Source organism: Pyrgilauda ruficollis, unplaced genomic scaffold (genome assembly GCF_017590135.1).
Source record: "Pyrgilauda ruficollis isolate IOZ18807 unplaced genomic scaffold, ASM1759013v1 scaffold69, whole genome shotgun sequence".
Classification (NCBI taxonomy): Eukaryota; Metazoa; Chordata; class Aves; order Passeriformes; family Passeridae; genus Pyrgilauda; species Pyrgilauda ruficollis.
In genome coordinates this window covers 315,875-328,685 of record NW_024528710.1, presented here as the reverse complement: position 1 = coordinate 328,685, position 12,811 = coordinate 315,875, and the positions used below count along the sequence as shown (strand labels likewise).

Here is a 12,811-nt window from a genome sequence, read left to right as displayed (position 1 = left end):
AAGTGCTTTTACTGGGGAGTAGGTATGGCATGATCAAATTACAGATGTGTTTTGTGGTCGAGGGCCAGTGTGGCACCCTGTGGTGTTGCTTCTAAGCTCTGTAACAATAGGTTTTAGTTCTTTTTGTTTAGTGGTGGGTGCAGAATGGTTTGGGTGAGCAGGGGTTGCTTGCAGGGGGAGTGCTCCTGTTGTTTTGCTGTGGGAGGAGCAGGGCAGTCTCTCACTCATCACATGCTGTGGTCCCTATGATGCAAGGGACACTGAGAGGGTGCTCCCTCTGCTGAGGTGCATCATCTGTTGCTATCCAGAGAGGCCAAGTGTGCAAACCCTTTGCCAGTCCATCTGGTGCTGACCCAAAGGAGGATTTAAATCCATGAATGTGTGTTTTCTGTAGCACCAGACTTGGCTTTTGTAGGCTCAGGGCAGGTCTGTAGGTAGTGGGTATGAGCAGACAGGAGATTGTGGATGGCAAGGCCTGGACTTCCCTGTGTGCTGGTCCCTGGCCCTTGGAGGACAGCTTAATGTAGCTTAATAGCTACAAATAGCTAATTTGTAGCTTAATAGCAGAACATTGTGTAGTGGGAGGAGAAATGTCCTTTCAAGAGACTGTAAAGAGATAGCTGTTCTCTGTGTGAGTATGTATATATACATATATATATATATATATATATATATATTGTGTGTGTGTGTGAGTAAATAGGAAACATAAAATAAAAAAAAAAGCACATATAAACAGAGCACCAGGATGAGGGGATGGGGGACTGTCCCCATTTTTGTGCTTTTGAGGCGATGATGAAGAAGATCAGAAAACTGCTTTACCAAATGCCTCTAAAGTCTCTCTCCACTCAGTTCCCCCCAGTATTCTTTTTGCTCAGACCACTACAAGAATGGTGAAGGAGTTGCTGTGATTTGGGATTTTGTCCCAGTATTTCCATCTAAGAATATTTTATTTTTCTGCTGCAGGGCAGAAACATAAAGACATAGAAGCAGAGCTGCTGACTCCTCGCAGGATGGTGGCTGCCTTTGACTACAACCCAAAGGAGAGCTCTCCGAACACAGATGTGGAGGTAACCACCAGCTGCTTCCCCCTTTTCAGAGGTTTCTTCTTCCTATCTATTTTTTCCTTTTCTCTCAAGACATTCAGCACTTTGGTCCGACCAGAGTCTCAGTGAAACTGTGTGAGTATTCATTGCATCCTTTAATGATCAGACTGAGCAGATCTGGGGCAGGAGGAGGCAGCTCCTACTGGTAGCCACTGATCCAGGAAACACTCTGGGAAAAGGAAAAACCTGCTTAAGTGTTTGAAAGCACTTCTGACACTTAATTTGAACATGACTTTTGTGTTAAGTGTCTGTGTAGGTCTTTGTTCAAGCAAAAAGATTTAGCTCCAGTTTAATGTACTGGTTTGCAAAGTTCTTGTTTTCAAGCAATTCCTATATATAGAATCACAGAATCATGGAATGGGATGGGTTGGAGGAGATCTTAAAGCCCATCTTATCCCACCCCCTGCCATGAGCAGGGATGTCTTCCACTAGACCGTGTTGCTCCTTCCGGCCTGGCCTTGGACACTTCAGGGATGGGGAGGGGTATAATCTAAACAGGGAAGGATACAATCCAAACAGTAATTTTGTGGATAAGTCTATTCCAGGTAGAAAGGTGGAATTGCAGAATCCTTTCTGCAAAAAGAGATGAGCACATGCTCTGTTGTGTTCCTCCAAGCTGTGTTAGCTCTCTGAGCAAACATAAACACGGGGTTTGGATTCCCATCCTTTCCCTTCATCCACGAAGGAGTGTCTGGCCAACAGAGAGCACAGTTCAGAGAATGCTTGCCTCCCAAGCTGTGTCTCCTGCCCAGAGAGACATGTATTCAGCCACCAAACACTTTAGAACCCTTGTCACTGAAATGACAACTGTGCTTTTTGCTCTTGTAGAACGTTTTTGGACAAGAGTTCAAATTACTGAAACAAGCTGGTAGAGTTCTGTGGGAGATGCTCCACAGGAGTGACCTGCATCCTCAAGAGATTAAATTGAGGATTAGGAATATAATATGGTAAATATATTGGAAGTAGATCCCTTCCAGCTGACACCTGTGAAGTGCCAGAGTGTCTTAAGTGGGACTCAGCCTGTTTGGAGCTTCCACTGGGCAGCTTTTTCCATTAAAAGAGACTGGTGACACCTTTGTCTTTAGCCTTGTGCCCCATGGAGCATGTGCTGGGGTGTCTGACACGACAGAGGGTGTGACAGTCAAGGGTCACTGTGTGCTGTGCTCCTGTTCTGTGTCCAGGTTAAAACACCCTGTTTGTATGCATTCCTGCTAGTGACTAATCCCTAAGTGCTGCATACAGAAAAGCCTCATCCAAGGGAGCAGGATTTGTAATTATATTTAAAGAAATGGAAGGTATTTCTGATGGTTGCTGAGCTTGTCCTCAGTGCACCTTTCCAGAGCAGGTGGTAGGTACTATTTCAAAATCTTATTAAAATTGGTTTTAAAATGGGCTTTGCTCTTGTCTTAAATTATGAAATGCTTCTCTAGCAGTGAATTCCAGAGTTATCCACTTTGTTTCCCACCTGCATCCTGGTCCTGCAAGACCAAACACAGTGGGCTCCCTCCCCTGGAGTGAGATTGGGCAAGAAGCTGGGGGGAGCCTGTGTTCCTGGTGAGAAATTCCAGGCAGTGCTTTTCCTGTGACCTCTGTTCTCTGGCTCTTTGCAGGCTGAACTGACCTTCAGTGCCGGGGACGTTATCACTGTCTTTGGGTCCATGGATGATGATGGATTCTACTATGTAAGTGCAGGGCTTGGGAAGGTCCTGTGCTTACACTGGAAATTGTTGGAGTTCATGGAGTAGCAGGGAAGCAGAAATCGGGGAACAATGGATCCTGCTTTTGAGAAAGACGTAAACCCCTCTCTACTTAGTGCAGGGCAGCCTGTTTTTGGCGCTCATTTCTCCTGCTGTAAATCCAATATTACATAGTCTTGGAGTGGTTTGGGGAAGGGACCTTAAAGCTCATCCTGTTCTACCCCCTGCCATGGACAGGTATGGACACCTCCATGGGCATGGACCACTGTCCCAGGCTGCTCCATCCAGCCTGGCCCCATCCAGCCTGGCCTTGGATGCTTCCAGGGATCCTGGGGTAGCCACAGCTTCTCTGAGCTTCAGCCTGTGCCAGGGCCTGCCCACACTCACAGCCAGGAATTCCTTCCCAATATCCCATCTATCCCTGCCCTCTGGCAGTGGGAAGCCATTGTCCCATGTCCTGTCTATCCATCCCTTGTCCCCAGTCCCTCTCCAGCTCTCCTGGAGCCCCTCTAGGCCCTGGAAGGGGCTCTGAGGTCTCTGTTGGAGCCTCTTCTCTGGGTGAGCCCTACGGTGTCCCAGCCTGGCTCCAGAGCAGAGGGGCTCCAGCCCTGGGAATATCTCTGTGGTCTTTAAACATCCCAATGGTTCTGAGTTTATTTTTTGGTATCAATTGCCTGCTGGTTTCCCAAAGCCTTGCCTGCATTTTTCCATGCACTCACCAGCTGAACCAGCACCAGCTCTGAGCTAGCATTTCACTTGGACACTTGGGTCAGAGGCTGGAATGGTGATCCAAGTAAACAGACACGTTCCTGGGGCTGTGCCTGCCCTCCAGCTGTGTGCCCCACTTGAGCTTTGGCCCTTGGATCATCCCCCTTTTCCTGCATGGGAAACAGTGTGCCTTCACACATCTGACTTGCAGTTGAGCTCCAGGTTAAGTCTGAGGGCATCACTGAGAATGTTTTGTTTGATCCTTTTATAGTGTTGGACAAACAGCATTGCTGGGGTGGGTTTTATCTCAGCCAACCACCTCCTGTTGAGCTGGATAAATACTTGTAGGAGTATAATAGTGCAGCTCTGGGCCTCTGTGATCATGGATGCAATGCCTACAGGACATTGTGCCAGTACTGCCTCATTCTTTAAAGACATCAGTAAATACCAGGGCAAATCAAAGGTCTCTAGGGCACCTGTAGCACAGTCATATTCCAGTATGGTAGTGGAGATTTTGAGTTTGTAGAAATCACCTTTGTCACAACTTGCTGTCATCTCTTTTTCCATTACTCTCTTCTGTGTTTCTGTGTTCTGAATTTTTCCACAACTAAGCAAGGATGTGAGTTCTGGAATTTTCTGAGGATCCTCCCTATGTGGGTGTGTTCTGGACTTGTCTCAGCCTACAGCCCAACCTTCTCTGCAGGGCACTGCACCTCAAGTTGTTACTTATGTCTCCAGGAAAGCTGATGTGAGAATTGAATGTTGATCTTGCAGGGAGAACTGAACCAACAGAGAGGGCTTGTCCCATCCAACTTCTTGGAAGCTGTCCCTGTGGATGGCGACACGGCCAAGGAATTCCATTCAAAAGATAAAGAAGCTTCTCCGCTGAGTGCTGAGAGCCAGGTGAGATGTGTGACTGCATGGCACTGCCAACCAGGCTGGGATGTGTCTGGAGCTTGGGCATTGCATGGCATGCAGCACCCATGGGATCACTGAACTTACTGCATGCAGCCCGTTCATCCCAAGGGAGTGCCAGGAGCTCTTCCCAAAGACTTACTTGTAGTGCAGAAGGTGGCACAAAACAACACTGGCTGGGGCCTCAGTGTGGTCAGGTAGGCAAGGAATATTCAAATCCTAGCAGCAAATTGTTTAGATCCACTGAAAGGTCAGTGGGAAAATCCTACTGGAAGGAAAGGTTCAAACAGCTCCCCAGGCACATGAAATTCCTTAAATATTATTATATCCATGCCAAGGAGTTCTGGAATTAGCAACACCCAAACACCAATGTTCTTCCATTCACCCCAAGTTAGATATATCTTAATCCAGGCTGAGGTGCTTCTGGATAAATTCAAACCACACTGAGGAGTTTGCCAAACAGATCTGGGGGATGGATCCTATGGTTTCAAAAGCATTCCCCAGAGTCAAGGAATTTGAAGGTTAAATTAACTCCTTGCATTGTGTTGCTGAGACTCTTGGAATAAAAGCTTAAGTGGGACACTGGGGTCATGTCAGGGTCTGAGGCTAAAAGTGTAGCAGCTCCTCTGTCATTCCTGGACCTCCAGTGCTGTCTCACCGTGGAGTGGGAGGCAGGAGGGACCCAGCTTAGTCCCAGCTCACATGAGCTCAACCTTCAATCCTGGAAGGTTGTTGGCACTGTCATGTGGTGTCAGAGCAGGTTGGCTTTGAGCCATCCTTAGGGAAGTAGGTGGCCCTGAATCCTGCTCTGTTGAACTCCCCACTCGTGCCATCCCAGCTTTCTGCTCTCTGCAGCATTTCTTGGCCTTTTTTCATGCTTAGTTCTTCCTGTTCTCTGTATCTGTATCTCTGTCTTCAAATGCTGCCTGGTCCTCCTTCACCTCAGCCCCATCCCTTGCTTCCAGGCATTCCAGGCTTTGTGGATACAGGATTTGCACTCCTGCCTTGATGCCTTCTCAGGCAGAGCAGCCTAGCTCAGATAATGAGGTTTGTGGGCAGTTTGTTGGATCATCTGCTGACCTCAGCAGCTCTCTGGGATCCTTGTACTTCCCTGTTGGGGATACTGGTCCTTGCTGAGGAATCACAGGTTAGTCAGCTGTTACTGCCAGGGTTTAAGAGCCCAGAGGTCACCCAAGTCTAACCTCCCTGGGGGTTAACAAGGAAGCAGAATGGGGTTCTTTCTTCAGTTTCCCTCTCAAAATTATTTACCCTTACCAAATGACTCATCTGTTGAAATAGAGGGTGCCAAAGGAGACCTCAATCAGTAAAATAAAAAAAAAAACCTAGTGGAATTCTAAGTGTAATTTAGTGCAGATCTTCCCCTTCCCTCTGGCATCAACTGGCCTGTTTCAGATTCCAGGAGTTGTTGCTCTAGCCCCAGCCCACATCCTTCCAGGGACCAGGGGGAGTTCAGGTAACCTTGTCTGCCACTGGCAGGTGTGACGGGTTTGCAAAGCCAAACCCACTTTCCTCTCTGGTCTCTGCTGCTGAGTTCAGTGGGTGACTGATACCCTGTGCAGCACTTTGGCCCACATATCCTTGCATGCTGAAGGTTGGAAGCTCTTTTCCTATGTTTCATGACATTTTTTTAAACACAAATGCCTTTCAGGTATGTTAAGGACAACCCATATAAAATTGACACGTTTCAGGTTTGCCTGCCCTTCAGACCTTCCCATTTGTCTCTAGTCCTCTGTTCCTGAGATCCAAGGGAGCCTCCCCTTACACTGGCTCTGACTTTTGGGTGCACAGAGCAGGAGCCTGTTGGGTTTGGTACTTCTGGTACTCTCCTGATCCATGAACTGCCTGTAGCTGGAGGACTGGAAAATTCAGATGATGACGATGAAACCAATTTTATTTCAGTGGGAATCAGTTTGAACTCCGTAGGCATGACTGTGGCTGATTCTGCATCGTGCCAGCCTGGCTCCTGTCCTGCTGCCTCCCTGCTTCTCCTGGACACCTGTCCCAGGGGATTCTGGCTCAGCACCCCCAGCACTCCTCCCACTTGTGCTTTGCAATCCAGACCTGTCTAAACAGCTTCCAACAGGAAGGACACATTTGTCCCCTGTTAAAAGTGATATATTTACCCTGCTCAGAGCCAAACTGGTATTAATTAACTGCATTTAAGTGTGTTTAATGATTCCTGAAGAGACAGAACCTCACCCCACAGTGGTTTTGGTTGTCACAGCAATCACAGCATCCCAACCTGTGAGCAGAAAACCTCATGGGAAAGGTAGAAGAAAGAAATACCTCCTGTAAAACAGACATATTCCATATCCATCCCTGAGCTGGAATGAACTCTTTCAGTGATACAGTCATACCTGAGGCTTTCCAAATTCCTGTGGGACTTTCACCCCATGGAATTAAGGAAGACTTGCTTGTTCATCTTGCTGTTAGCAGAGCAGGCTCCCTACAAATTTCCAGTCCCAGCTTAAGCCCTGGCACCTCAGGGGGGGATGTGTGTGTACCATGGCAGAGCTTTGGACTTGGTTACAGCTTGTTCCAGTTGCAACAGAAGCTTCTCCATGAGTGGTTTTTAAATCATTTGTAATTTCTTGGATGTGATGTTCTTACCTTATTTGTTCTTCACACTTCCCTTCTCCCTGCTGCCCTACCAAAGGCCTGAGAATAAGGACAATTTATTTCCAAATTGAACCGGGGAAGGTGGATAATTTTTAATTATTTCTGAGTAAATCCTAAAATGCTGGCAACTGAAAAGGTGAAGCAATTGAACTTAAAAACTGACAACATTTGGGAATTGGAATAAACAAACAAAAATAGCATAAAGGAGAGAATCCAAGAAGTTCTGGTCACAGCCAGGGCCCAAAACACTCATGCTTACCAGCTCAGAGCAGCTGCTTTAACACTGTTCCTGTTGATGGAATATTTTTTCCATTAGTAACATGTGGTTTCTGTCAAAGACTGATTATAAAGCACCTTCAGAAAGTGTTTGATTCTAACTGATTTCATGTATTTATTTCTGCCTGTGTTACGCACCCGGGACGGTTCTTTTCTTCAGAGAATGAGGAAGAGAAGAGTCCAGTGATAGATATGAATGATACATAGAGAGAGCAACCATGTAAGTGTGTGAGACCTTCAACCTCCCACCCAGCCCAGCACCTCGAAGGCTCCTGCACCTGGAGTTGGCTTCTGTACTTGCTTGTAGTTTGACAGGCTGGTTTGGGGCTGTGGTGGCAGATCCACCTTCAGGTCTGATGTCAGACCTTTCACTGCCACCTGGGTTCTGTGGTAAAGACAAACAGTTCAGCACATGAAGTGCAGTTGGCTGGAACAATTATCTGGTGGTTTTGGGGACCAGGATGGGACTGTGCTGGATATTCAGGTTTGGGAAGGACCTGCTTTGTAATTCAGCTTGGCCCTCCTGTTCGCATCAACAGCCAAAGCGTCGTTTGGTCTTTGCAAAGTCCTCCTCAGTCTGAGCACACTTCATGTTCAGCCTGGGCTTTTTTCCTTCTGGATTTTACTCCTTCCTGAGAATAGTCCTGAAAAACCCCTGCCCACCATCCATTTAAGAAAATAGTAACATTTAGGCCCTAAAACCAACCTCGTGTGGATAATTGTTCTGGGGCTGGGTGGGTGAGACCCCTGGTTTTGTGGGCCAGCAGCAGCAGTCTTTGTTTTCCTTAGTTTCAAATATTTGCTTTTTGAAAATTGTGTTAATCAGTAACACCTGAGAGAGTACTAAAACCACCCCTGAAAACTGACATCACTCTTTTGTTTATCACTCTAATAAGTTGTATGAGGATTTTGACAGAGTAGTTTTTCCTTTGTTTCTCTTAGAGAAGAACCCCCAATTTTCATATGATTTTTCTCTTACCACATGAATCTGTGAGCTGGTTCTGTTGCTTTCCTGCCACATAGAGACCTCTGAGAAGAGGAGCAATTGTTTGTGGGGCCACTTCAGGTCTGTCCTGAAGCTGTTCCACCTTTACCGAAAAAGTGTTTTCCAGTGGTGCATGGATAGAGCCTCCACTGCCCTGGCTGCTCAGGGGCCTTTACATCCCTCCTACATCACTCCCTGGGTGTTGGTGAGCCCCTTCTGGTGCTAGCCCAGTGCTTTTGGACATTTTATCCAAGGATTCTTTGTTGCAAAAATCATAGTTTCTGGAGCAGAACCTGGGGATTCTTTCTTTTGCTCCCAGCTAAGAGAGTGGGCTCCAATTTAGCCCTCCCCTGGCTTTCTTTTTGTCTTTGCCACCATAAATCTTGCATTTCTGGCTGCAGGTGGTTCATCTGGATTTATTTGGGTTTACTCCTGGACTCCTCAGACCTGACTAACACCAGGCTTATCAGCACCGAGTGCTGTTCTTTGCACAGTGGAGCTGAGCTGCCAGGATAGACAGAGATTGCAGCTGTTGCTGCAGTATTGGTTGGAGTGGACCTTGCAGGCAGAGTGAAGCTTTCCCAAGGGCCAGCCTGGGCCATCCATCAGCATGTGTCACATCCTGCAGCATGTCCTGGGCAGCAGCTGGCTTAGGGCGCAGTGCTGCGCACTTGGAGTGTTGCAGGAGTGCCTTGGAAAGCAACATTTTCAGGTGAACAGAGAGTGTGAGCTCAGGAAAAGTCAGCTGTAGGATTGGTTACTGTCATGGAGAGAGGCAGAGAGGAGTTCCAGCTCTGTCCTGTAGTTCAGGTAAGGGAGAGTCCGATGGCACTGGCACAGCTCAGTGATTGCTGTGAGGCAGAAGTTTACTCTCAGCTTTGTGGAGTTGGGAGGGGTCACAAATTCACTCCAAGATGGAGCTCCCTGTGCTTCTGGCCACTCAGGACTGACTCCATGGTATTGGAGGTGCTGGGTCTGACCCAGAGCAGAGGTTTGTGCTCATCCTGGGCCAGAAGTGCTTCACTCCTGCAGCAGCCTGGGCCAGCACAGCTTCCACCAGTGAGGGGAGGAGAGGTCACAGCCACTGGGTGCTCCTGGTCCCAGAGGAGGTGGGTGCTGAACCAGCAGTAGGATGGCAGAGCAGGGGTGCTTTGACTTTCCATCCCAGGAGACTTAAAATAAAGTCCTCACAGGGTATGAGCATGGCTGTGCTGGAGTGTGGCAGCAATGCTCTGGGCTCTGCTCCTGCCTTATTTAGCTGCTTGCCCTGGTCACAGAGCAGGACCAGGACCAGGCACATCCAGTTCTGCCCAGAGGCTGCTGCTGAGATCTTCACACAGTTCCCAGCTGGAGTCTGATCTTCAGGAGTGCTTCCACTCAGACAGAGAGTCCTGCTGGCACTGTCACCATCTCACGTTCTCGCTGGGGGCTTTGGCTCCTGCAGACCTGTGAGGGACTCAGCGGGGCCCGGGTACAGGGATGCTGAGGGTGTGATGTTCCAGTGTCAAAGGACTCTTCCCTGGCACAGCTCCAGCCACTCTCACCTTGTGTTTTGGGTAATGCCAAGACAGGATGTACAGCTGGAGCTTGGTTTGTGAAAGCTGTGTGGAAGAGAAGGCAGTGAGACTAAGGCTCTCCTAGGCCTCAGAAACCCAGAGCCTCTTCCCTGAGGAGCTTTGCAGCCTGTTGGGAAAGCTTGACGTGCCAGACTGGTAATTGTCACTGTCTGGCCAGCTAAGCCTAGTGAGAGGAGATTGTGGAAGGAAGGCTGCTGATGGGAACCAACCTCTCAGTGCTTTGTGAAGAGGAAACTGAGCCTAGGACTAGGGCACATTGTGATTTCCAAAGGGAACAGCACTATTTGAGACTGGTGGGTCCCAATTAACCATCTCAAACACTCAGGGGCTCAGGAACATTTCTGTGTGCCACTCGATCCTAAAACTTCTCCATGTCCTGCTCCACTGGTGCCACTGCAGAGCACCAGACTTGGCTTTCTGCCCCTCCTGCCTCTGGATCTGCTGGATGCTGAGCAGCCTTGCAGGACCCCCAGTTCCTCTTCCTACCTTGGCCACTGTTGAGAAGCCTCAGGGCTTAGCCAGTCTCCTTGATCTTCTGGAGGTCTTGCAGTGCACTTGTTCTTATGAAATTTGGTTTTGTTGATGTCCTGGCTTGTGTCCCAGAGCATGCTGGGAGCCCAGCAGGCTCCACGGCTGGGCATCCATGCTCTCAGGAGCTGCTTCACTTACTTAGCTGTGGAGCAGCATCTTTCACCATGTCCTTAGTGGATCTTATGTGCTGTCCTGTTCTTAGCCCAAAGTTCAGGAATTTCAGGAATTCTTAGCTAAGGAAGGATCTGGCTTGTAAGTACAAAATTTAAATCCACTGGAAACTTCCTAAGTGGAACTGCATAGAAGGGAGTTCCTCCTGCATAGAGGGGAAAAGGCCAGGTTCTCTGGCTGAGGTTTATGTTGGTGTGATCTCCTTCAGCAGCTCTAACTTGTGCTTTTTTCTTTTGTTTTCTCTCTTTCCCACCCAGCTAAATCCAGATGGGTCTGTTGATCAGAGCGACTCCTCTCCATCTCCTCCTCTGCCAGCACCTTCCTGCCTTGTCCCAGGCAAGCAGAGTCCAGAGCAGGCATCACTGGCCCTCCTCACCTGCAGTGATGCACCTGGGCAGTGTAAAAAGAAGAGAGGCTTCTTCTTCAAGGGGAAAAACCTCTTCAAAAGACTTGGGTCCAATAAGAAAAACTAACAAGGGGTTTGTTTATTCCATCCAGGCTGCCCACAGAGCCCTAGAGACTGAGAGTTCAGGAGAAGCCCTCTGCAATAAGCTGATTATTTTCATAGGGAAGAAGTATGTGTTGAATAGAGAAAACTCTGGAGGGTGTGGGAGCTGAGAGCCCCTGGGGAAAAAGTGTGAGGTGTGAGAGCTCAGCTCCGGGATCCAGCATGTCCTGCTCCATGCAGCCCTCGGTGCACTGGTTCCCTGTAAATATTTTAATTTAACAATTATATTCTGGCTGTAAGTTAGCTAACTGGCTTTTCCCAGCAAAGCCCCGGCCCCTTAGGAGAGATCCCATGTACTCCACACCTTGGTATTTCTCTGCTCCAAAGGAGGTCGTGTCAACTCCTTCAATTCCTGCAAAGAAAATTTGCACTTTTCTGTTTCCTGTGACTTCCCTTTGCTGTCTCTGGGCTGATGAGTGAGTTCTTATTTGTACTGTAACCCTGTAAATACGCAGCTGTGCCTCGGAGCATCCCACACTGCCTCAGTCAGCTTCCAGCACGAGGATCCCCGGGGAGGAAGGAGCCCTGGCGGGGTCGGTTCTTCAGCGTGGGGGTGGGCTGCTATCAGCTGCTCTTGCCTGGTTCACCTTGACTACGCTGGGGACTCCGCCTTATGATTTATTTATCGATTTATTTATCAATTGATTTATTTATCTACCTATTTATTTATTTATTTATTTGTCCGTCTGCCTCTCTTCACGGTTCTGTTCAGCTGTGTCTGTGAGCTGCTCCCAAGCCAGAGTGTTGGGAGAGCAGTGCTGGGGCTGGGCAGCTTGCACTGTTTTTGTAGGAGATGATGTGTTCCTGCAGTTGAGATGCAGCCCTGTCCGAGCATGGAGGATTTTGTATGCCATGGTTTCTGTCCCTCCCCGTGTTTCTTTCTCTGCATGTTCCAGTGGGTCCTTGTTCTGAGCAGGGCAGTTCCATGAGCTCTGTGAGTGGTGCCAGCACAGCGGCCATGAGTGGTGGTGGTATGGTATGTTTTTATTTAATATCAAATTTTATTATAATAAAGTCTATTTTCACAAAAATACATTTTCCTTAAAAAAGCCAAAGATTCAGTGATGCTTATTCAAGGGGATGGGTGGGGAAATTATACCAACCACATACACTTTGAGGGTGTTCTGCACCTTCTGTGTCCCTTTCTCAGAGGGACAGATGTGGCTGTGGATGCTCCAGGTGTGAGGTGACGGCAGGGGCTGAGGTGGCAGCCCTGGGCATGCAGGACACCAGGGAGGGCTGTGGGCATGAGGCTGCCCAGAGTGCCTAGGCTGGACCCCTGCACTCCCAGCTTCACTGCTGTGTGAGGGTTGGGTCGGGGATGTGGTCCTGCACCTGGAGCCTCTGGGAATCCAGCCAAGGTGCCAGAAGTCACTCTGGGATTTTGGGGGGATTCTGCAGGATTCCCCTGACAGGAAGGACTTGTTTGGGAAGCTGCTGCTCCCTACAGAGAAGTACACCATGAGGATCTTGATACCACAGTAAGGCACGGTGTCCTGTGGTGGATGGGAGTCAGGGCAAGGACAGACCAGAGGCTTTGAAGGATGAATTGCTGCAGCTCTGCTGGAGTTCCCATGGCTTCTGGAGCAGCCTCAGTGATGAAACTCATCAGCAACCCAGAGCTTTATCTGCAGCCTGTCCTCCCGTGGAGGAAGTCGTTGCTGTTCTAACTGAATTTACCAACTGGAGTTTCTTAAGTG

The 12,811-nt window shown here is 48.6% G+C and overlaps 1 protein-coding gene across 4 annotated transcripts in view; it reads left to right on the top strand.

Moving 5' to 3' along the window:
• Positions 1 to 12,160, top strand: part of TSPOAP1 (TSPO associated protein 1) — a 49,105-nt gene extending 36,945 nt beyond the window's left edge. For 3 of the 4 annotated variants that reach the window (XM_041484924.1, XM_041484922.1, XM_041484921.1), the window contains 4 exons: positions 964 to 1,067; positions 2,714 to 2,785; positions 4,283 to 4,411; positions 10,861 to 12,160. In XM_041484924.1, coding sequence (XP_041340858.1) covers positions 964 to 1,067; positions 2,714 to 2,785; positions 4,283 to 4,411; positions 10,861 to 11,076 — 521 coding nt within the window. In that variant the 3' untranslated portion in view covers positions 11,077 to 12,160. Of the gene's footprint in view, positions 1 to 963; positions 1,068 to 2,713; positions 2,786 to 4,282; positions 4,412 to 7,499; positions 7,560 to 10,860 lie in introns of all 4 variants that reach the window. The other variant, XM_041484923.1, reaches the window with a different exon arrangement.
• The last annotated feature ends 651 nt before the right edge of the window (positions 12,161 to 12,811 follow it).